We start from the raw sequence: 25,876 nt of genomic DNA on the forward strand, positions 1-25,876 counted from the left end.
GATCGCAGTTCAATTCCCGGTCAGGGCACATGCCCGGGTTGCGGGCTCGATCCCCAGTCGGGGGTGTGCAGGAGGCAGCCGATCAATGACTCTCTCATCATTGATGTTTCTCTCTCTCTCTCCCTCTCCTTTCCTCTCTGAAATCAATAAAGATATATTTAAAAAATAAATAAATAAAAGTTAAGTGATTATAGTGTACAGTTAAGGTTTTTAGGGCTTAAAATCTATTTGGGCAAAAAGAAGGACAATAAACACGTAATCAGTACACAAGTGTGCACCTCTTGTATCCAGGAGACACTCATCAGACACCAGCCCAGTGACAACCATGTGAGTGCTGAGGGGCAGGAGATGGATCTTACAGAGCTCCCCTAACTATTCACCAAAGAAGGAAGCTTCCCAGGTGAAGGGTCTTGTTCTGAAATTTAGGCGAAGAATTATCTGACTTATTTGATGAAAACGTGATTAGAGAGAGCTATATATAACCATGAGAAAGCACAAAGACCAGCAGGGAGAAAAGAGCCGGGAAAATGCTGGCGGATATGACGGGCTGTAATGAAAGGCAAGCAGGAAACAGTGAGGCAAAGAAAAGCGAAGAGTGGACCTAGAGGTAGGGAGGCACATGAAGAATCCATTTGAAGCAGAAGTATAAAGCCACTCAAGCTAATATCCACTCACAGACTGATCCCTCTCACTCATGGACTGCAGCTTTGGGCTTATTCCTTCCTTTCTTTTCAACAACCTCTGCCTCCACATTTTAAATTACCAATGCACCATGCACCATCTAGAGGCTCAGCTGGGGACTGCGAACCACTGAAGAACCACTAGGGTAGTCTGGGGTTTTGGGCCAGTTAAGAGAAGCTCCCAGAAGCAGTTACAAGGTTCTCGATCAGCCCCACCTCACTTCTGACTTTTCCCCTCCTTAAACAGTAAAGGGACAGACTTCAGAGGAAACAGAATGTGTAGAAAACAAAGCATGTATTTTAGTGCCCCTCAGGTGCATAGCACATATAAACCCTCCACAGCCTCACAGGCTCTTCCTAGTAGTGTAAACTTTAATTTATTAACATGAGCTCTGGGGATGGTTAGAAACTTTTTTGATTGAAAAAGTAAAATATTCAAATATCACAAAATATAAGGAGTAGAAGGGAGATATATTCTTCCAAATATTTCTCTGGATACATATAACCAGAGAGCTATGGCTATGAATATACATAAGTATAAATTTTTTCCAAAATGGCATCACATTATATAGTCACAATTATGAATTAATTGGATGTTTCTCCAATTTTGTACATATACATATACCTTATTCTTTTCTCAGTGTTAGTACAACATTTCACTCTAGGTATGTACCACAATGTCTGTATCAACCCCCTGTAGGCAGGCATCTCAGTTCCTCTTCAATTTCTCAGGAGTACCAGCAATGATAAACTGTATCCATCTTTACACACATATGCAAGTATTTCTATAGTTTAGATTACAGGAGTGGAACTGATGAGTCAGAATTTATATACAAATTTAATACAGAACATTAATAGTAACAGTGAATTTTAAGATGCTTGATAGTTTACAAGGGAAGTTCACACAGTGCCTCTCAGGTGGTACCATCAAGCATAGCTTTCTTGGATACAATAACAGATAGGAGATTCAAACAAATATCAAAAAGAAAACTTCATTTTAGTATATTAAATTTTGGTATTTGATCTATAGGTGTTCGATGCCTTATCAAATATTCTAAGCAATAATGAAGTGATATTTATGAATTACAATTTTCATTAAAACTAAAGAGGACCCACAGATATTCCAACTTCCACTTAAAAATCTCTGGTTCTTTTTGGTGCGCAGGTAATTCTACACAAGCATCATGAACACAAGGTAGAACCTGGTCTCCCTCTCATCACTATGTAGCATTTCCGCACTTCACTGGTTGTCAGCAAATATAAATTCTAACCCTGTTCCTGTATACTAAACAGGAACAGAATTCCTTATATCATTATTCATAAAACAAATAACAATTCACTTCTAGGCACACTGGATACATAGGTTGGAGGCTAAAATTAGTCTTTAAAAACCCCCACAGAAACTGAAAGTCCTTTCTTTAATTGGTCCTATCCTCACATCCCAATACCAACACAGATACTTTCCTTTTGAAAAGATTTTCTTCAAGGGCTTGTGAGAATTGACCACTTTTTCTTAAAAGTAGCCCTTCTGAACACATGGAGAATAGGAATTAAAATAGGCCGCATAGACCCTGGAAAATGGGGCTGAAAACTGAACCATCCCCAGCTTTGGCGGCGCAGGTGTGCCAGCGCCCACCTGCACAAGCTCACCTGGCAGGGTGGCCGCGAGGACAGGTGCACAGAGAGCAGTCGGTGGCTGAGCCAGTCACCTTCCCGTAGTACCCGGGAGCACACACATCACAGTGGTCTCCAGAGGTGTTATCGCTGCAGTTCTGCGGCCCCATGTTGCAGAAGAAGAAGGAAACAGTGGGAAATTGTTAGAAATCATCCTTATCTGGTAATAGCTAAGCACTACCACGTTTCATGTCAGTTTATTTTTAATTCTTAAGGGAGGCATTTTTTTTGGTGTTTGTTAAATCATGGAAACATTGCCAGCTCTGTGACCTTGCTCATTATAAAACTGCATTCATCCAATACAGCCTAGAAATTACTAATACATTCTTCTAATGGAAAATATCCATAGAGCAGCTAGCTTTTGATCCTTAAAATATGAAGCTAAAATGTACAGTGGCTTAAAAGTGATTTGAAGCACACCGGTTTTGCACATGGTCGGGATTCAATGACCACATGTAGGGAGTTGAAAGAGCAGAAGTGGGTGAATAAATGATTTAGGAAACAGACAGGGAAGGAAAAGCAGAGTTTTAAGCACCACCAATAGACTCCTTCAATTACCACATAATTTCTAGTTACATTTTACATCATCATTTGGATGTAAAATTATGCTATTTTTAAAAATTTAAGCTAAAAGTGCAAATAGTTCCTGACATTTGAGTCCAACACGAACTCTGCTTTTGTTTGGCCCTGGGCACTGAACTCTGTCTGATGCAGCAAACTCACAAACTGACTCAGGCTTTATTCTGGGAGCAAGCAAGGATGTAGAAAGAAACCTTTTTACATGTTTAAAAAACTATTTTTACTTTTTTAAAATAATTCCAGTATTTTTCATTTTAAAATTATATTCCTATTTCACCTGATGAAAATAGATATTACTGGGATCCACTTGGCTCCTAAAACTGACATCTCTTTAGAAGTAATATTTTCAACCTCTTTCTTAAAAAGAAAATGTGTTTAATAGTTGTTTTGATTATATATATATATGTGTGTGTGCGTGTGTGTGTGTATATATATTTTATACCAGGCTGATAAGGAATAAATATTAGATGGTGAAACAAGATTGAATCAGATTTTTTGGTTTTTGAATGCTAACTCCAACCGCAACATTAAAAATTCCCCCTAACATATGAACTCCCTGGTTTTCATGATCTTAGAGAATCAACGACAAGAAACCCCAAAGACCAAAGAATGGCAAACAGCCTGGCTGGGCGTAGCTCAGCGGTTGAGCATCGACCTAGGATCCAGGCGATTGGGGTTCGATTCCCGGTCAGGGCACATGCCCGGGTTGGGGGCTGCAGCCGATCAATGACTCTCTCATCATTGATGTTTCTATATTTCTCCATCTCCTTTCCTCTCTCTGAAATCAATAAAGATATGTTTATAAAAAAAAAGAAAAACCTGTTCATGCTTTGGTTGCTATGGGAAGTGCACAGAGAATTCCTGTCAATTTTTCTATGGAAAAGGGCCAAGTCCTATCTCCAGGAAGAGGGTATCTGGGGACAGGGATTCCCAGGGTACCTCTCTGCTCCTCGGTCTCCCCACCCTCTTGCAGGTCCCATTTCCAATCAATCAATTCTATGATAACGCCAAAGGCCCGGTGACATGAAGAGGGAGAAACATCCTATGTGCTGGATGACAAAATCAGATCCAGAAAGGTCCTGACGCCCACCTGTACTCTAACAAGTACATAGGGAGTGCTTAAGAGATTTTGTCAAATGGAAATGAATAGTTATACCAAATACACTACAAAGAGATCTACCAGATGAAGACTGAAGAGGAAGGTAATGTCCCAAGTTCAAAGAGCAAGGACCCAGGTGCTAAACTTGTGGAAAGAATGTAAGTGTCTTAGTGTCTGGTCAGTTTAAGAGATAACAGTGACTGGGCATGGGCTCTGGGCATGCTTTCAGTCAGATGCTAGCATTCACACCTCAGAATGGTGAACACTCAGAACTATCCCAGGTGACTACCATGTCCCTGTAAACTGAGGGTGTCTGACCGAGGGGCCTGGATATTCAGAGCCTTTGGGTATGTGAAAGAAGAATTTTATCAAATGTTTTTATAAGTTACTTGTTAAGATACTGCCACTTTTCACGCACAGATTTGAGCTGTGGCTTGTCTCAGTGACTCCAAATATTAAAACTATACCAACAGGTGGATGATCTGGGGGGGGGGGGGCACCAGTCTCAGGAATAATCAGGGTCACCCAAAGATGAGATGAGCTGCTGTGGGACCGAGCTCCCTGTTGCCAGAGGTGTGTAAACATACATTAAATAAGCATTTGGCATGGAAGTTGTAGTTTAGTCTTAGGATCTGAAGGGACTCGGACAAAAATAGAAGGTCTGTTGCAACTCTGAATTTCCAAGCTCTCAGCCCAGACACTATTTTCTGTTAGAGTGGGTTTTGGTTATAGTAATTAGCAAGACCTTGTAGGGACAAACATAGAACACAGGTCTTCCATAAAATGGGGAAAGAGCAAGAAGCAGAATGTGTTTTGCTCAACACCATGAGATTACAGAACAATCTAGTTTTACAATCTTTTGTCCAGTCTTCTGGTTTTATGTATATCCATTGTAGTTTTACTGCAAAATGTAATTAACAGACCCCAGGGAGTTCTCCGAGGGGTTCCAGGTCACATCTGGCCAACCATTCCCCAGGGAAGGGCGTTGTCTGGAAGCTATCCATCATTGTTTCTGCCGGGAAGACTCAGCCACGATCTTTCACGTACTTCCTAGTACAAATTGACAAGTCATCTGAAGATCTTGAACTTTGTTCTGGAAGATTTGGGCCAGGAAAGGCAGGGTCATAATTTAATGTCCCAGGAGTACATAATCTTGTTAAAGTAGTTAGCTGCAGATGCAGTCTGAAAGAACTGATCAACTTTTTAAAACTGTTCATGTGACCTTTGTCCCTTAGATTGGCCAAGGGACCTTCCGAGTTAATTACATCTCACTTTAAGTTGCCTGAAATCAATTCTCCTTAAATCCTTAAAGATATTTTCCCATTTTCTCTATTAACACTTTATTTTTGCCTAGAGCATCAGCTGATTAGAGTGAATAAATTTTTCTTAATAGTGTTGTAGCTAATTGCATCTTCATTAAGTCCATTTTACCTGGGATGACTGGAATAATGCTTTCACTCCACATATGTAATGGGGTCAGCAAAGGTTAACACATATCTTTTAATTGAGAAAAACATGAAGTACTTCAGTTTCTAAATTCACCTGTGCACTGCTGTAATTTAGCTATTTCTTTTGTAGAAATTGCTTTTAAATTTCACATATGAAAGATGTTTCTGAGTAAAAGAAGAGGGAGACGGATCTAGTGTCACTGGAGGCCAGGCAGTCCTAGTTCCTCTGTCCCATTCCTCGTGATTGGGCCACACCCGGGGCCTCTAAAGCTCCGAGGGTGTCTATCTTGGTGGGCAGTTCATTTTCCTTCAATTAGTTATTTTACCTGAGGCAAGTTAGCCCTGGCACAATTTATACAAGTTACCGATGTTTCCACATAAGTTACTGTAAAGGATGAGATTTTTAGGAGTAGGGAAAGAATATCTGATTATTCTAAGTTATCAATAAGGCCATGACAGCTTAAGCAAAATCATGAACACAAGAGTTTGTGCTCAGCCAGGGCCACAGGACTTCTGTCTGGGTCATGTGGTCCTTTTCAGTGATCAGAGTTCTCCTCATGTCCCCGAGACCTATCTTGGCCTAGAGAAAGGTGGTTGAAAAGCAAATGCAAACTAAGACAGCCACGAGAATAAAAAAATTGTTACAAATGCAAAAAGAGGGCAATACTTTACACAGAGAAATAAATTTTCAACACTGACATTAAATTATTTTAAAACTTCCAGCCTGGCCAGGCGTGGCTCAGCGGTTAAGCGTCGACCTAGGATCCAGGCGATCAGGGTTCAATTCCCAGTCAGGGCACATGCCCGGGTTGCGGGCTGCAGCGGATCAATGATTCTCTCATCACTGATGTTTCTATCTCTCTCTCTCCCTCTCCTTCCCTCTCTCTGAAATCAATAAAGATATATTTAAATTATTTTAAAACTTCCAGGTGACTCTTCAAATTCTATGATGTAAAGGTCTCACTTACTTTTGACTATAACCACCGGCACCATAAATAAAAACAACGTGCATTTAACCAATTCCCAAATGATGCCCACAAACAAATTCAAGGAAGCAAAATTTATAAAAGAATTTCCACGAGTGATCTCAGATCACTTAGCTAGGCCTTTCTGAAGGATACACATGTATATCTTATATTTAGTTAAATGTAAGCTCTCTCTAAACCAGGGACCGGTGTGACTTTGAGCTGGAAGTTTAAAGGTTCACTGTCTACCCTAATTCTAACCTTCAAGCAAGCACCCACACAAACGAGCATACCAGACACTTCCCCGTTTCAGGGTCACAGGTGTCACTGTGGTTGTTACAACTACAGGGCACACAAGGAGCAAGAAGAAGCCGAAGTTCCCTGTCACCACCTTCTGGAAGCTTCCCTCTGTAGTAACCAGGTGCGCAGTCCTGAGGAGATGCAGAAGGAAAGGAATAATCTGATTTTATTTTATTTATTTTTTGTTTAAAATATTACAAATGTCCCTTTATCTCCCCAATGACCCATTCCACCCCGTCCCACCCCCCTTCCCAATCCCTCTCCCCACCATTTTCTCTGTCCTTGGGTTGTGCATATATGCATATAAATTCTTTGGTTACTCTCTTCCCCTCCACCCACCCGCCCTCCTCCTTCCCTCTGACATTCATCAGTCTGATTTATGCTTCCATGTCATTGAATTTATTCTGTTCATCAGTTTATTAAGTTTTTTAGATTCCACATATAAGTGAGATCATGTGATGTTTGTCTTTCTCTGCCTGGCTTATTTTGCTCAGCATAATATTCTCCAGGTCCATCCATACTGTCTCAAAGGGTACGAGATACTTCTTCTTTATAGCTGCATAGTAAGGAATAATCTGATTTTAAAATGGGCAAAAACTTGAGTAGCCATTTCTCCAAAGAAGGTACATATATGGTCAATAAGCACACGAGAAGTTGCTCAACATTCCTAATCACTAGGGAAATGCAAATCAAAACCATAATGAGATACCACCTCATGCCCATTAGGATGGCTAATATCAAAACAAGGACAACAACACAGACAAAAACCAAGTTTTGTTGAGGATATGAAGCAACTGGACCCCTTGTGCTTTGCTGGAGGAAATATAAAATGCTTGTGTGCAGCACGCTGGAGAGCTGAATGGCAGCTCCTCAAAATTAAAAGCAGAATTATCACATGATCCAGCAATTCGACTTCTGGGTATAAGCCCCACAGAACTGAATCTATGCATATAATAGAATATTATTCAGCCTTGAAAAAGCAGTACATCCTGATGCATAGTACAACATGCATTAACCTTGAAGACATAATGCTAAGAGAAATAAGCCAGTCATAAGAAGACAAATACTGTCTTTTGGTTCCATTCGTACGAGGTACCTAGAGTAGTTACACTCATAGGTACAGAAAACAGAATGGTGGTTACCAGGGACTGGAGGGAGGGGAACGGGGAGCTAGTGTTTAATAAGCACAGAGTTTTCATTTTTCCAGGTGGATAATTCTAAAGATTGGTTGTACGACAATGTGAATGTACTTAATACTACAGAACTGTACACTTAAAAATGGTTAAGATGCTAAAGTTTATGTTTATGAATATTTTACCACATCAAAACTTCAAGGGAAACAGTATAATAGATATGCATAAGTTCTGTTCAGCACTTGGAGCTGCTGTAACAAGCATATTTCAACTCACAACCAGGACGGACTTTAGTCGCAGTCTCCCTACCTGGCATGAGAGTCCAGCCGTGCCAGGAGGGCAGACGCACTTCTCTAACAGGGAGGCTGCCTCCCTCCCCGGGTGCAGCTCGTCAGCCTTCCTGCCGATCTCCATGGAAATGTTGGAGATCCTGGGAACAGTTGTGTTAAGAAGGATAAAAGGAAACACTAATTTTTAGAAACACACTTTCTAGAAACAGCACATTACATAATGATATTTGCACATATACTAAGCCCAAGCTTCCTTGCCAGTGTGGGAGTAGTTCCTGCTCAGGATTATAAAGGAAATGTGTGAAAACACATTTATACTGTCATTATACAGTGAAGGTCCTCTGTGCACATTTTAGACTGAAAAATAGTTTTACAGCCCTGGTCCGGTGGCTCAGCTGGTTGGAGCATCGTCCTGTACACCAAAAGGTTGCAGGTTTGACTCCTGGTCAGGGCACATATTTAGGTTGTAGGTTCGATCCCCAGTTGGGGTGTGTACAGAAGGCAACTGATCGATGTTTCTCTCTCTCTCCCTCTTCCTTCTTCTCTCTCTAAAATCAATGAAAACATGCCCTAGGGTGAGGTTAAAAAAAACAATGTTACAGAAAGTATACCTGAAAGACCTCCTGAAGTACCAGTTTGCCCAAAGGTTAGTGGCTTCCTTTACTGGTGAAATACGAAATGAGCAGGTGTCAGCATTCTTGATGTTATTTACAAAGATAGGAACATTGCAGTTTAAGGGCAGAAAATAGCAGAACTTACAATTTCTTTTTTACATTTTATCCTCAATTATGTACTTATATTTTATATCCACATTAGTCTGGGAGATGGATGATCTATGTCATCCTTCATACATTTCACACTAATATTAAAATTTAATGAAGTTTTGGTGGAGAACAGAAATACATATATTAATAAAGATAGCAGGTAATGGGGGTGAAGTGAATCAAATCCCATCAAATCCCTTCACTTGCTTTCACATTAGAAAAATATTATTAAAATTCTAGACGTTTCCAAGTACCTGCTTTGCTGTAGCCCTTGACCGTAAGATGCTTTGATGAGAATGTACTCAATGTTGCTAAGAACAGACATAAAATCTGAGCGTGTGACAGGTTTTTCAGAAACAGAATTAAAATATTTCCAATAATTCTGTGGATGAGAAACACATGAAACAAAAAATTCAGAGTACAAATTCTCAGAAGCATATGAACTTACAAAGAAAGTGATTTGTTTATATATTTCTCCAGAAATGAGCCCAGTTGTGTGCATGATGCTAACTTTAACTGAGAAAGATCCGTCACCTCCCAGGGGCAGCATCAGTGCCAGTCTCATTTATCCACACACGCCACCCATGGCAGTCACACAGTGGCCAGCCAGTTAGTAGCCACTTGTGAATGAATATACACTGCCCAGAGTCCAGCAAGCCCAAAGACTCTACCATCAAGTCCACACAGGTGGAGACTTATGTACCAAGATAAAGGGTTTAAATGCAGTTCCAATTAACAAAAGTCTTACATCCGTGTCTTGAGAATAGGAATTTGGGTCATTTTTAGAATCTTGCTAAATCCATTGAAATTTTGATCCCAGGGTCTCCTAGATCACTCTCTTACTAACAGCTTAGTGACTTCACTACATCCTTTGTGGGGCTTATATGAAAAGGATGGTCACCTCTTTCATTTCCACTTCTTGCTCTTGTCTCACTCCATTCTCTGGTGCGGGTGCATCCATGTAAATGACTTGCTTTCTGGTCCGGCCTCCTCTGACGAGTACTTGAGGCTCAAGGTTGAAGGTTCCCATGCCATTGGAGGAATAGAAGGCCACGCTGTACTTCAGTTTGCCACCATAGGCCATGAGCTATCAAATAGTAAATTGTTGTTTACTTCTCTGACACAGCATCAATTTAAAAATATTTCATTACAAGCCTGCTGCCATTTGGAAATCTTGTATCTTAAATATACATCATGTGGGTGGAATATGTTGTCTAGAATTTGCTTCCTTCTAATTCTACTTAATTAATGGATTTTTAAGTTGACTCAAGCTATAGCCCTTTTATTAAGTGATTTTTACAAAGTTTTTTAAAATTAAATTTATTAGGGTAACATTGGTTAATAACATTATATAATTTTCAGGTCTCAACATTGTAATTCAACATCTGTGTACTCTGTTGTGTGCCTGCCACCCAAAGTCTAGTTTCCTTACTTTACTATGTAATATTTGACCCCTTTACCGACTTCACCCTTCCCCTCACCCCCTTTCCACTCATATGTGGACCATACTAGTTTTTTAAACCACTCTATTAAGGTATGATTGGCTGTAAAGAGCCGTATATATTTAATGTATACAACTTCATGAGGTTGGGGATAAGTATACACCTGTGAAACTCACCCGCGTCAAAGTCACAGACATACCCATCACCTCCCAGTTTCCTCTTGATGATGCTAACAAAGGTAAGCTCCACAGTAACCATCAATGTAGTAATGGTCCCAGTTACTGTCAAGCTCCTTTGAATTACAAATTATTTATGTCTGTAGGCTTAATGGATGTATATTTGCAAATTTTAAAGATGAGGGTGAATTCGCACATGATTCCCATGTTTATATAAACAAAAATGCAAGCAATGCCCTTTGAGATTCTTTCCCCCAGAATGGGTGACGATTTCTTGAGAAAGAGTCGATGGCACAGCACCCAAGCTTATTATATTGAGCTTATATCAGTAAAAACAATAAATGTTTTTGAGTGATTGCTTTAAGAAAGAAAAAATGAATATGATTTGAACTTTAAAAGACTTGAAAATTAATCCATACATGTAGGAGGATTTTTATAAGTGTTATACTTCTCCACCCCCACTCAGAAGAGGAAATTAATAACCTCTTCAGTTAATGATAGGCCAGCACAGGCTGTTATGATTCAAATGCTACCTGTATCCCCAGGAATGTGTAGGGTTTTAGGCTGGGTGTGGGCCTCACCTGGTCTCCCTGGAATTGCCCTGGCAGCCGCCAGTAAAATGGCTCTGCATGGATGTGCTTCCTGACTGTCACGGCGTCTAGGAGGACATCAGGGGCCTGGTAATACACCCCATGGGTCGTGCCCCTGAGGTTACTCTGAGAAACGACTCGCAGAAGAGGCTGATCTGAGCCCAGCGTTATCTAGTCATGGAAGGGGAGGGAAACGCACTTTAGAACATGAGTTAACTCCATACCTTTGATTTGTCAGAGTCTACCACTATTTCACAGAGAAGACAGCTTCATTATTAAAACAAGAATAGGAACTTTTCCTTTAAACTTAAACGTCTGCATTAGAATGAACTGAACATGTTTTAAGCCACCGCATTTAGGGTCAAACTGTTGCTCTACGGGGACAAGGTTCAGTTATATGAAGGAGACAGCTGAGATGTTGCACTTTATCTTCTCTCCAACTACTGCTTTTGATAGATCAGCTAAGGGGCAACACTGAATGCTTTTAGTTCCAGCCCCATATATTTCTTTGGACAGCAGAAGCAGAGTTCTAATTCATAACGAACCCAGATTAGTGTCTCAGCATTTCTGATGCCGTAAGAGCAAAAAATTTAACAGAAGTACTTGACGGTTTCTCCTCAGCACCACCGACTCCCCAGGGGAGAGGGGTTAAAAACAGAACATGTTAACTGCATGTCTAACTTACTGGCATCCTCACATAACCCTCCAGCTCTAAGCAGAGCTGGGACAGCCCAAAGCAGAAGCACGGGGTGCACCCCCGAGGGTTGTCAGCGTGGAGAGCGTAGGTGCCGATGCGACACTCACTGCACTGAAGGCCAAGGACATTTTCCTAAAGGGGGAAAAATAACAGACTCGTTTTTACCTGAAAAAAAGAGACATGATTTCTGAAAAAACAGAAATGAAATAAGCCAAACCATAAAAAGAATTTTGGATCAACAAACATCCCTGAACTAGCTGTTCCTTAGGCAAGCTCCTTAACCTCTCTGAAGATCAGTTCTCTCAAAAGCTCAATCAGTGACTCCTGAACACAGCTGATAATCAGAATCGTCTTGGAAGCTTTAGGAAAATACAGATTTGCTGATGAGAACCTCCTGGAGGGGCCCCAGAATCCTCCTAGGGGTCCAAGGCGACTCTGGTGATCAGTCAGCGTGGGGAAGCATGGACCAGGTCCCTCCAGTTCAGACCATCTGTAATGAGAACTGCTATCATAAATGTGGGAAGCCAAAAATATTCACTGGTGTTTCCACTACTCCCAGGCCATAGTGAGTATATGAGTTTTCCCTTTCTCATCCTGTCACTAATCAACCCACTACTGTCTGGCATCCATCTCACTAGACCCAGGAAAAAAACCAGAGAATGTGGCCAATGACCTCCTTCTAACAAAGCGCAACGGGAAAACTAATGTAAATACGTGGAATTAAGCATGCTGTTAAAATCTTACCTCGTGGGAAAATAGGCACAAATCTCCTTGAGTATGGCCAGCACATACAAAAGAACAATCACTTACCAGCTCTAAAATCACAAATTTCCTTAACCCTGTGATATCTATTTTTCCTGTATACCCAAGGCAAATTAGCTACTCAGCCAATTGGAACACATGATAGAAAACTCAGTGCTTCTCAAATCAGTTCCATTGTCTCACACTTTTAATAACCACTGAAGATCCCATTTAAGAATCATCCATAGTTCTAGAAAAGCATAGACAGACTTAAACTCAGACCTAGAAGGTAGTGTGAACTCATAATAAGAAGCGTCCCAAAAGCTAGCTGCTTATTTAAATAGTTGAAAGCCCAAAGGTCATAATGATGAGTGGGACAGAGGAAGAAACTGGAGCGCCAAGGAAACATACCTTGCAAGAGCAGGTACCAGTTTCTTGTGCACAGCTGCAAAGACCCTGTTCCTCATCACAGGTGTCCTCCAAGGTCCCTCTGAGGTCACAGTCACAGGCCACACAGTCTGGAAAGTCTCTGAAACCCAGGGAGCACTGATCGCAGCTCGGTCCACCAAATACGGGCTTACACTGGCAATGGCCAGTGCGCTCATCGCAGTGACGACTGGCTGATCCTGCACTACTGCAATTGCAGGCCTGAAAAAAAAACACTTAAGTAAGTAAAAAGGCAGCTTCTACATTTTCATGTACATACATTGGGATTACAGGAAAACACTGAATGTGGGGAAATTAAACAAACGAATGGGTCTCTCTCCCTATTGCTATGTGGATTTGCTTCATTCGCCACGTGCCAGCAGGAGGCAGGGACTGCATTGCTGGACATTTGTACATCTTTGCAGCACACGCACATTGGGCCAAGACAGTGACCTGAAATTCAATCTGCTTAATATGTCCAAACAGTCCAGCAACATTATTTTAGAAGCCAAGTAATTTTTCCACTTTCAAAACACAAACTATATCTAAGTTTAACTGAAAAAAGTTACATAGGAAATTGGAACCTTCAAAGACTGGACATTCTTCCACAATAAAATGATTTATGCCCTTGTCCTGAAAGACAGTATACACTGCAGAATATATTTAAAAGAAACTAAAATAAAATTTTGATCTTTTAACCATCAATTCCATAGCTAGATTCTTAAAGAAAATTTAGAATAATGTATTTTAAGGATGCTGCTTTCTTAACTTTGAGTCCTACAATCCACATTGAGTTTTAAATATAGCTATTCAATAGGTGAAAATCAAGCGAATAGATAAAAGAAGAGGCCTGAAACTTGCTATGGCAAAGTAATTCTCAGGTAAGAAGATGCGGAGATGAGAGCGCACACCTGGCATCCGAGCTCCAGGTCATAGCCCCAGTATCCGTCCTCACATTCTTCACAGGTGACACCTCGTGTGTGAGGAGGGCAGACACACTCCCCTGATTCTGGGTCACATGTATTCTGAGTGTGAGCGCAGTCACAGGCTACAGCAAAGACAGACAGTGGTGTTATATCAGGACACCTGGGGCAGCTGAAGGGGTAAGAGCTGATGCTACAAGTTATTTCCCTTTTATTACTAATCTAAGTCATTCTTCTCATTCCTAAAAGAGGCCACGTGATCCCCAAGACCCCTGTGTGACTCATGGGAGGTGGTTGCTCTTCCCAGTCAAGAGATGCTGCTGGGAGAGAGGTAATCAGGACACAGTGGGAGAAAGAAAAACCTGGGAAAAGCCTGGACGGGTGGGAGAACAGATAGAGCTGGTATTTTATTGGGCAATTTTTGCATGCCAAATGCTGTGTTAAAGACTACGCACAACCTTAAAAATACTCCTGGATGGAGATTATAATTAGCTTCTCCATTTTACAAATGAGGAAACTAAAGCTAAGCAAAGCTAGGTAATTAACCTCAGCTCACTCGATTAGTAGACCTGACCAGAATAGGGAAACAGAAAAAAGGAATAAAATCCTACATGTAAAAAAGAGAAAAAGTAAAGGAATTTCACAGGATTGAGAGTCAAAGGAGGACTCAAAGAAAAGTCTGGGCATTATGATAAAGCCTCAATAAGGAATTCAGAAGCTTACGTTTACAGCCACCATCCTGGAATGCATAGAAGCCACGCGCACACCGGTCGCACCTTTTCCCGGCGACACCTGGTACGCAGCGACACTGGCCTTCCTCAGCGCAGTCGTCTGACATGGAGCCCGGGCTGCAGTCACAGGGCAGGCAGCCGAGCCCCGTGTCCAACCCGTAATAGCCATGCTGTTTCAGAGAAGGGCAGAATTGTGGAAGCCAAAATGCGTCTTAACAACTGACTGGTAATATTAGGTTTTCCAAATCAAACATAAGATGTTTCATAGAATCATAAAGTGTTTGTGACCTTTGTAGACTGAATCGCCCTCTCTAGATAGAGATGCATAGCACAGCCTGTCGTGTTTGGGGTGCTAGCTCTTCCTAGCAGTCACGAATTCATTGCATTTGAACCAAGGATAAGGTGTTGATTATAGATACTGCTGGCAAATACTTTAATTGTGTGCAATGACTGGCAGGCATCTTACCAAGCACTGGTCACACTGCTGTCCGGTCACATGTGCTCTGCAGTCACACAGCCCAGTCTCTGGATGGCAGACGTCGGAGAGAGAGCCCTTTCCATGGCATTCACAGGCTAGCACACAAAAACATACTGTTCCTTCCCAGGTATGGTTAGAAGAGCCCTCAATCCCTCAATCCCCAAGGGAAAATTTGAAAACATTCATGTTTCAAATAAAAAAACTAAAAAACCCACAAAAACATATTGCTTTGCAATAACTTTAAATATTTAATGTTTTTCTGACGAGTAAACAAAATAAGGTTGGTAGAAGAGGCTATCACAAAGAAAAAAACTAGTGAAACTATTAAGATAATAATTAGCAAACTAACAACCGATTTCATAAATTCTTTGAAATTTTAAAAAATGACCCAATAATGTATATCCATAAATCTTCATTTAAAAAACATGCAATGGAGATTTTCAAATCAATTTAGCCATTTGCTCTCATTCCAATTATGTCTATGTTTATTGAATATTTTAAAGCTCAGTCATACCAATGTAGATAAATATGATATATCATATTAACGAAAAATATTTCCCTGTTCTAACTCATGAGTCATTTGTAGTTCTAATATACCTACCTTCAGGCTAGACTTTTCAGTCTTATCTAGTTACAATGTTGATGATTAAAGCTACAAAATCCCCCACCTTTTCAAAGTGATCCAATTTAATGGGTCCAAGAAATGTTTAATTGATATTCATCCCACAGCTGTCAACATGCACTTCACTTAAGGTATTTAATATGCTCGCCTGCCTGGCGTGGCTCAGTGGTTGAGCATCGACCTATGATTCAGGAGATCTAGGTTCGATTCCCAGTTAGGGCACATGCCCAGGTTGGGGGCTCAGTCCCCCAGTGGGGGGCATGCAGGAGGCAGCCAACCAATGACTCTCTCATCATTGATGTTTCTATTTCTTTCTCTCCCTCTCCCTTCCTCTCTCTGAAATAAAGATAATTTTTTTTAAAAAAAAGAAAGAAAATTAATGATTGAAAAAAAAAAATTTAATGTGCTCACTGACAAAATATCCCGGTGACAAAATATTCAAAATATACTTATGAATGCTTAGACTCAGAAGATGCACCATCTCTGTCACATGGGATAGTGATGTGAAGGAGAGAAGGAGAACGGCGCATTCTCTCAAGCCCAAGCACACTTGGTGGGCAGCGCACTGCGGTGGCAGGCAGAGCAGTGGGAGACACTGGAAACTGGAAGGCGAGAAGGTGGGGATTCTGCCTCCTTGACTCATTGGCCAAGCACCGGCCTCAGTCACCGGAGATTTCCTCTGCTCTAAGTGGGTTGATGCTAACAGCTCCTGTGGAGGCCAGTGAAGTGCTGTGGGCCCCACTCACTGCTGCCCATTTCTGCTCTGTCCATTCCCGTAGCCAAACTGTGAACACTTTACTGATGACTCTTTGTATTAAACGTGCCTTCTGATTTCCTGAATTTCTGATGCTTTGACTTCTGGGGCCTCATAGACCCTGGAGACACTATGTCTCCCAGGGCTGTTCAATTCCTAGAGACAGAAAACAGCTACAACACCTTTCATATGCAAACCAGCCAATCCAGAGCCCACACTGCCTCCTCTTTTGGGCTCTCAGATTCATCTGGGCTCTCACACCCCACTATCCACCTGCCCTAATCACCCCAGGACCATGCCTCAGACAACTAGGGGCAGCCCTTCTGACCCATAGCCTGCGGAAATTATTGAAACCAACTAATTCTAAACCTGTTTACCCAACCTCGCCCTTTCCTTCCTGTGGAAACCACAATAAACGCTTTAGTTCACATTTCCCCTCCTGACCAACCCGGTGCTTCCCCACATGGCAACCCCCCTGCCGGCATCTGTGAGTATCAAACAGTCTTCTCAGTGGTAGTTGTCTCCCAATCTGCTAGCCTTGTCATACCTAAATAATATTAAAACCTATATTTTATTTTATTTATTTATTATTTATTTATTTTTAAATATATCTTTATTGATTTCAGAGAGAAGAAAGGAGAGAGAGAGACAGAAACATCAATGATGAGAGAGTCATTGATCGAGCCCACAACTCAGGCATGTGCCCGGCCTGGGAATCGAACCCCGATCGGCCTGGATCCTAGGTCGAAGCTCAACTGCTGAGCCACTCCCGGCTAGGCTAAAACCTGTATTTTAAAACATTCTTTAGCATCCAACCATTCTTAGCTGTCTCCCACTGAAAACACACACACACATACTTACACATACACACACTCTCAACTTTCTCTCCAAGGTTCCATCTCCCTGGCAAGCCCATCCTCTCCCTCTCTCCCTTCCTGCCCCTTAGCAAGCTCTGTCCAGTGCTCTCTTGGCCCCTTATCTGCTAAAACAACTCCTAGAGCTTCCAGGGACTTCCCAGGTGCAAACTGGGTGAGCAGAGTCTCAGTCTTCATTTTGCCATGTCTTTCTGTGGGATGGGATCCTCTGGCCACTCTCTCTCTTTTGAAGCTCCCTCTTACCAAGGTTTCTGGATACCCACTCTTTGGTTTCTCCCTGTTTCTCACTTATTTCCCTCTGTGCCTCCCCCTCTGTGTCTCACTTATAGCTTCCCCTTCCTCTGGGGAAAATTCAAAGTTCACTGTGAGCATGATCATCACAAAACACTGATGATAATAATAACATATCATATTTATCACAGTATGTGCTGGTCAGTTTGTGCCTGTCATGTTACAGACAGTATTTCATTTAACCTTCATAACAACTGAGGAGGAAAGCACTATAATTTTCTCTATTTTTCAGTATAAAATCTAAACCTTAGAAATATATGTAACTTGCTATAGGTCACACAGCTTCTACATCCTTCTATAACAACAATTATAATAGCAATTATTAATAAAAGATTGTTCATTTATACAGACTGCCTGTAAAAACATATTTTCTGTATTGCTAGCACCCTCTTGTGTCTCCATGTTGTAATAGCATAATAGGCCTTCAGCATTTATAGTAAAATTTTCCAAAAATTTTATAATTGACATTTGATATCTTTCATCCCTTGAAAAACTATGCAAATATATATCTATATCTGAGGGCTGTATCAGCCCTTAGGCTTTAGTTCTGTTATCTGGGGCACAGGAAAATCTGTTTTTCTCAATGAGTGATTCTACCTGATCCATAATTTCAAGGGCCTAAGCAGAGCCCTGCAGAGCAATGTGGATCAGGCACAGATCACGAAGACATGCAGTTTCCAGGGCTGGAGTCTCCCTGTTTCCCACACCACATCTTGAAATTCCATCTGCTTCATGAAACCCCTTAGCATCTCCCTCACACATGTGACAGGCTTTGAACACCACTCTTCCGTCATCTCAGTCCCTGGGAGCAGTGCCCAGCACTTTGTCAAGTCCCACTTCTCCTCGCATAAAAAGGTGCATCTTTACTAGGCCGTCTGACCTTCATGTGGAGCAGCTGATCGAGCTAACATAAGGTGGGTGAGGACGGCTCAGGCCTTGGGTCTATACCCAGCATTAACACAAGAACCACTCAGCTAAATCTACCTCAGCACTTTTGGACGCCTGTAAGTAAATGGACGGAGACTTCAGAGCCCAGAAGCTCACCTCGGCAATTTTTGGCAGTCACAGCATCCCCATAGAACCCGTCAGCACACCTCTCACAGTGGGCACCATCCGTGTTCCCAATGCACCTCAGGCATTCTCCAGTGACAGAGTCACAGTGACCGGCCTCCAAGGGGTCAACATTCCCACTGCAGTTACAGGGAACACAGGATTCCCCAGGCACTGTTGGGTTTCCATAGTAACCGTCTGCACATCTGCGTAAAAGATAAAAAGAGGGATCCAAATAAATGCAGTTTCTCTAGACATTACCCCAGCATCCAGGGGCTCTCTGAATGGTTAATCAATCAGACTGACTCTGGTTACATAAGATTTACTGTGGAAGGAATGCAACTCCAAGTTCAGGCATTCACAGATTTCCTTCACTCACTGAGGACTGCGTCCAAAATGAGCCATAAATCCAAGAGGGTGTGCACCTGGCCCCAGGCCAGCTTGACCTGCATCCCAGCATTCAGGGGTATCACCCTCTCCTATGGACTATAACCAGACTCGGGACTGAGACCTACATGTGGGAACAGATAACATTGGCCTTCAGGCTCCAGAAGACAGCTATTAATCAAACCACCCCTCCCCTACGGAATTATTCAGAGTAATGGGATATTTAAATGTGTGAAATTCAGAGTAATGGGATATTTAAATGTGTGAACAATAAGTACTGACTCCACACTGATTCCTATTGTTATTGTTGAAAACTCAGATTAGCTCAAGGAGCTCAAATGCCCTTCTCAAAAAATTCCCAGGAAGTTTCAACATTAATTTTTTAATCAATATACTGGCCTTTCTCTATAGTTATATGAAATAATAATTACACACCCAAACTCTAAAACCACACTTAACTATGCATTTAAAAATAAACACATAGAATTTATATTAAAGCAATTTTTTTAATGCAGCTTTTGGAAAACATTTGAGCGACACAGTGTACCTCTCGCACCAAGTTCCTGAGTATCCCAGGGCACACTGGTCACAGACCACTTCATCTCCAGCATCTAGGTGGCAGGTGGGGCTGAAACTGTCAAAATATTAGAAGTGAATGCAATTTTCCAGTGGATAGTGTAGAATATCTAAAGAGTTTAAGTGCTTAATTTCTACCACTCCTGTCCTTACAAACTTTCATTGAGTCCTCAATTTTTAGCCCAGAACCCAAGGATCCTGGCCTGTGCCAAACCTATAGCACTGGACACTCTTTGCTCCCCGCACATGCTCATCCCCCCACCCAGAGTGTGCTTCTCCCCCTCTCTGCCTGGCTTCACACCGCTGATCCCCAATGTCCAACTTAGCTGTCACCTCCTCCAAAAAGGTCTGTTCTGAGTTCCTCTCCTCTGGGGTCCCCAGCACTGGTCAGCCTGCCTCAGAGACCAGTCCACACTGGTCAAGAGTGAACTAGCTTACACACTTCAGTAATCACATTTCCCAAAGGACCCCCTCTGCTGATCAGGGTCTTTCCTAACTATTCCTAAGTCTTGGGGAAGCCTGTGAAAGGAGGTGTGGGGGTGGATGGGATGGGAGTCCCTCACAATTTCATCACAGTAGCCCTGCTTGTATCTGTTTTATATACTCGAATTTCAAATAAAAATCCCCATGAGGCAATTCTCTGGGTGTGAGTGGAGGACGTTCTAAAGGGTAAACCAGAGACAGAGAGGGGGGCTTTCAAACGGCTGGCCTGCAGAAATCTCAGGCCTTACCCGAGATGTCTCCGCGCCCTCCCCGCACGCCCGTGCTCCGGCCCGCCTGCATTCCTCAAGCAGGACCTGCGGCTGCTGCTGCTTGCACACACTCAGTTTCTTCTGCCCAAGATGCCCCTCTCTGCTCCTTCAAATTCCTTCTCACCCTTCAAGGCTCAGATCAAGAGCTTCCTTAGAGTCATTCCTGGCCAATTCCCACCATACAGTGGCAGTCCTCCACTGTGGTCACGACCACATCTGTGGATTCCGGGGCTGGCAGCCACGGCTGAATAGTTTGGTACTCAGAGGAGCTACTAGGATACCCAGTATATAGCAGGCATGCAATAAATGCTTGTTGAATAAAGTAAACGAATTCAGCCCATTTCAATGAGCTGAATATTTTGGTCCTTATACCAAAAATGTTTAAAGTCCAGGAACATGTTTAATTCATCTTTGTGTCCCTATACCCCCTAGCTCAGTGGTAGGCACACAGTATATACTTGTGAAAGAACTGATGACCAGCTTTAGAACAAAAGGGGAAAAAGTACACAAATGTCTTTGCCAGCACACAACTTTCCTTACATGATTAAGTACACCAGACTTCTTTGTTTAAAAAGAATCCATTCCTCCATTTTTAACCCTAATCATTACTTATCACTGGGCAAAATTCACAGTTTTACTGCACACATAGTGTTGTTCTGAAGATATCAGCACACATCTGGCTGGAAATTCTGGCCACGTCAGGCTGGTGCCAGGCTTACTTGTTGGAGGCTGAGGAGAGGGGGCAGGCGCAAGGCTGGCAGTCCCCAGGAGTCCCTCGGGCAGGTCGCCCGTAAAAGCCGGGCAGGCACTGCTCACAGTGGTCCCCGGTGGTGTTGTGTTCGCACGCCTAGGACACATGCATGAAAAATTGACTCAGCTCTGGGTTTATAGAGGATTCATTTAAAAACAACTTGAAATACAAGTGGAAAAAAAAGACAAAATGCTAGAACAAGTCACCAAACTCTGTTACATGAGGAGGGGTTGCCTGTTGCCTGATTAATAAAATTTTAAATTTGTACAAATGGAAGCATAAGAGCTTTCATCTTCAACCACATCAGAGTAACTGGTACCATTGTTGCCCTTCTGTAGGAAACAATTAGAAAACTGGGACAAATCTATCAACCAACTGTTTTCAGGCGCTGGACAAGAGAGGCTGCAGGTCTGAGATTTGGTGAGAACCAAGACGGTGGGATGAGTCCTCCAACCGCATGTCTTTCTTCCTGGAGACACTTGCCAAGCAGTGTGTGTGTGTGGGGGGGGGGGGGACTGTTAAGGAGACAGAGGTCAGAGTTTGGAAAGGCCGTACCTGCTGGAATGTGAAGAGAGGACTTGAGTTTCTTAGAGCAAGAGCTCCAGAAATCTACATGGGAGACCCCTTCAAACAGCTACTGAATACTAAGCTGCTGTGCCTAGAGTACCACTCCTTGAGGCCAAAGAAAGACAGGTGACCTATAAGCTAAAAAATTCAGAACTCACGGAGAACTCAGAGACATTAGGATTCTAAGCAGTCAGTGTGGGAGACCCTGGAACGCACCCAGCACACTCAGTAGAGCCCCAGAAGGAAAATTAGTTCCTGGTAGTGGCAAACCTGCCACAGAGGAAAGGCTATCCAAGAACCGCCCCAGCAAAGCTTTTATAAAAAACCTTGAAATAATCATGCTGTCTACCAACACAAATTTCCAAGTTCTTTAAAAGAAAACAACACAATCTAAAAACTCAGCAACATAATAACATCCACCGAACAATATTCATCACACAATCGAAAACTACTGGATATGCTTACACTGGCCAAATCTGGGAGAATTTGGAATTCATGAGTCCAGATAGAAAGCAAGTAGGGAAATAAACAAACGGGGAAGGGAGAGGGTTCTTGCTTATAGAAAAATGCTGTGTGCTAACCAACAAGCATGGGGGGCAGGGCTGGAGTTGGAGAATCCTTCTTTGACAAACATCGGAGTAAGTACTGGCTGGGTGAGACCCGTCAATGACTGCAAAATCGAAGGGGGAGTTTGATGAGGAAGACGACACTTGCGTGGTCTTAAAGTGTCTCCCTCAGGCTGCTGATTAATTATAAAAGAAAAAAAAATGCTAACTATATAGTGGAGAAACTGAACAACACCCAGCCTGTGTAATCAGAGTTAACACCAGCAGCGAGGGCAGGCGGACAGTGGGCCTTGACGTGCATGCTCTGAGGACATACTAATGAAGCACTCCGGCTGGAAAAGTATAACCTGAGCCTATTCACGGGAAAATGAGAGAAGGCCCCCAAAGGAGAGACATGACATTCTATTTTTTTGGAAAATTATTATGTCCTTCAAGATGCCAATGTCCTGAAAGACAAAGAAATGCTGTGGAAATATTTTGAATTAAAGGAGATTAAAGAACATGACAATAAAAAGAAACACCCAATCCTAGATGGGGGCCTGTAAAGGAGGGGAAAATGCAATAAAGGTCATAACTGAGTCAGTTGACAACGTTGAAAAAAAGATGGTAGATTAGAAAAAGTAGAGTATTAATGTTAAATTTACTGAAGTTAATAACTGTGCTCTGATTACATAAGAGAATATCCTTATTCTCAGGACATACACACTGAAATATTTCGAGATAAATGGGCATAATGTATGCAACTTATTCTCAAGTAGTTTAGGGAAAAATCATGACTAGAGAGGTAAATAATAAGAAGAATAAAGTAAGAGGGGAAAATGTTGACGACAGGGGAATCTGGGTAAACGGTGGGTGTTCTAAGTACTATTCTTATTCCTACAACGTTTGCATAAATTTAGAATTATTTCCAAATAAAGTGTTTTTTAAAAAATGGAGGGAAGAAGTTACTAGATATGAGAATAAGAAAAAAATAATGTGATCCATCACCAGGAGAAAAATCTAAAAAGCAGGCTGAGGAAAGAAGACACAACACGCAGAGAATCACATAGAAAAGAATTACACTCGACTTTTCATGTGAAACACTGCGAGCCATAAGCAAACAGAACAACTCTCAAGTACTGAAAGAAAAATCTGTAAAAATATTTCAGTGGTGAAGGTAAAAGAAAGCCCTTTTCAGATAAACAAAAGAAGAGAATTTGTGGGCCATCAGACTCCCACTGGAGAAATGTGAAAGCAGTTTTCCCGGGGGCAGAAACACGATCCAGATGGTATCTGAATTTATGTCAAGGAGCAAAGAGCATTAGAAATAGGGAATACATGAATAAATATAAAAGACTTATTTTCCTCGTTTGAAACATCTCTTTCAAATGTAAAATCACCCTGAGCTAGGTATATAGGAGGTACATGAGAAAGGAGATGGCCCCACCGACCGAGGAGGCAGCGCTGAGCACCTGGGCAGTTCTATGGCTCAAGGGAACCTGCACCTGTTCTGCACACTTTCCTCCCCAGACCCCCCAGGACCCCCACCCCTGTGCAGGTGCCATTCAGAGCTGTCTCCTATGACCCCTGCCCACCCCTGCCTGTACTCATCCACTCTAGTCCCACCTGTGGGCCCTCTTCTCTCATTTCCTCTCCCCTGGTGTCCACCCTGCTCCACTTCCCTTCAAACTCCTCCTCTTAGAGCTACTCATTTTACAAACATTTATTGTATGTTCTTCATCCAACAATTTAAATAATATGTCCAGTTTCTAAACTGTATACTTTTCTATGATTACTGAGACTGTTAAAAGTCTTCCCATGTACTAAATTTAATTGGGGACTATAAACATTTGTATTACATCCTTTTGTACCAGGGTTTCATAAGTTTCATTTAAGGTTATCCTAGAGCAGAGCTTCTAAACTTGACTGTGTACACAGATCACCTGGGTTAATTACTGATTCTGACTCGGGAGGTCTGAGAGGGGCCTGAGGTTCTGCATGTCTGAGAAGCTCCTAGACAACACCCATGCTACTGGTCCTCAGATGGCATTTTGGTAACAACTAGTTTTATTCTCCCTACCCATCTTGGTTTTTATAATTAATACAAATCAATTAAAAATGCAACTGGTCTTGGTAAGCAGCTACGTGCTTGACCTGAAATTATTACCCAAAATAACCAGTTTCATTAAAATATATTCCATTATGTACAATTGCAAAATGTCTGTGATATGTTCTCTTTGCTCAAAGGGCCATGTGGGGTCTTCTTTCTCTTTGGGAAAACTATTATGTAGTTCTTTTAAAGAACCCACTGAGGGTTTGTTTCAATGTTTTCTCAGGTACGTGCCACCATCCCCCGCAAGGGACCATCTCTGTTGGCGGATCTGGTGTGTGAAGGATGGAAGGCTCATCATCTGAGAGGAAAAACATCTTCCCTTCATTGGGAAGGAAAAACATGAGGGTCCGAGACACGCACAACTGCACTTTATGCTCCTCTCTTTGCAAAACAAAGGAATTGGCTTCTCTTTGGGAGAAGAGCAGAGGGAGCGCAGAGAAAAGAGTACGGGCTAAGGTAAACAATGGATTTGGGGTAACTGTGACGTGTCAGTGTGGGTTCATCGACTGTAATAAAATGTACCACTCTGGGGGGGTGTTGATTACGGGGGAGAATGTGCGTGTGTGGAGGCAGGACGGATATGGGAAATCTCTGCACCTTCCTATTTTGCTGTAAACCTAAAATTGTTTTTTTAAAAAAAGCAAAGTCTTAAAAAAAAAAAAGAATAGGGCCCCACCAGGGTGGCCCAATGGTTGAGCACCATCCTATGATCCAGGAGATCACGGTTCAATTCCAGGTCAGGGCACACGCCTCGGTTTTGGGCTCAATCCCCAGTAGGGGATGTGCAGGAGGCAGCTGATCAATGACTCTCTCATTATTGTTTCTCTCTTTCTCTCCCTCTCCCTTCTTCTCTTTGAAATCAATAAAAACATATTTTAAAAATAAATAAATAAAATAAAAATAAAAATAGGAGCACTAAGGAGAAATGGAGATTTCTCTCTAATAAACTATAAATAAAAAGTTATATTCTGAACCCTAGATAGCTATGTACAACACCAAGGGCTATACACAGCCATACAGCAGGCAGAATTTAAAGGTTTCGTTTAAAAAGAGAATATAAAAAAGCCAAGTTAGATTAAACAGATAAATGATGCTACCAAGTTTGATGTACCTTAAATCTCGATCTAAATTTTTATTGTTTTTGCTCCTTCAAATATTAATTATTTAAAAAAGGAAAATATACTGGCAAATCCTGGCAGACACCACCTCATTCACATGACCCTGGCTAACATCCCCAGGAAGAAGATAGTGACAAAAGGGGTTCCGAGGGTATGTCACCTCCATACCTACCTACCCAAAATTCATAACCTCAACCTAATCATGAGAAAACAGCCCAGCCCCAGCTGAGGAACATCCCAGAGGATGTCCAGCACTCCTCACAAGTGCTACAGTCATAAAAGACAGGGAAAGACTAGACACTCACAGACCGAAGGAGGTGGGGTCACTGAATGCAATGT

General features: G+C 42.0%; 1 protein-coding gene across 1 annotated transcript in view; it reads right to left on the bottom strand.

Moving 5' to 3' along the window:
- The window catches only part of LAMA1 (laminin subunit alpha 1), a 134,593-nt gene that overhangs the window by 43,652 nt on the left and 65,065 nt on the right, over window positions 1-25,876 (bottom strand). Inside the window, exons 17-30 of the mRNA XM_081149847.1 lie at window positions 21,163-21,290; window positions 19,663-19,749; window positions 18,723-18,934; window positions 15,125-15,231; window positions 14,651-14,828; window positions 13,916-14,052; window positions 12,990-13,226; window positions 11,826-11,969; window positions 11,132-11,311; window positions 9,834-10,019; window positions 9,187-9,314; window positions 8,188-8,308; window positions 6,739-6,876; window positions 2,331-2,452 (exon numbers count right to left, since the gene is read on the bottom strand). Coding sequence (XP_081005973.1) covers window positions 2,331-2,452; window positions 6,739-6,876; window positions 8,188-8,308; window positions 9,187-9,314; window positions 9,834-10,019; window positions 11,132-11,311; window positions 11,826-11,969; window positions 12,990-13,226; window positions 13,916-14,052; window positions 14,651-14,828; window positions 15,125-15,231; window positions 18,723-18,934; window positions 19,663-19,749; window positions 21,163-21,290 — 2,105 coding nt within the window. The remainder of the gene's footprint in view (window positions 1-2,330; window positions 2,453-6,738; window positions 6,877-8,187; window positions 8,309-9,186; window positions 9,315-9,833; window positions 10,020-11,131; window positions 11,312-11,825; window positions 11,970-12,989; window positions 13,227-13,915; window positions 14,053-14,650; window positions 14,829-15,124; window positions 15,232-18,722; window positions 18,935-19,662; window positions 19,750-21,162; window positions 21,291-25,876) is intronic.

The sequence above is a fragment of the Miniopterus schreibersii genome (genome assembly GCF_964146895.1).
Source record: "Miniopterus schreibersii genome assembly, chromosome: 10".
Taxonomy (NCBI): Eukaryota; Metazoa; Chordata; class Mammalia; order Chiroptera; family Miniopteridae; genus Miniopterus; species Miniopterus schreibersii.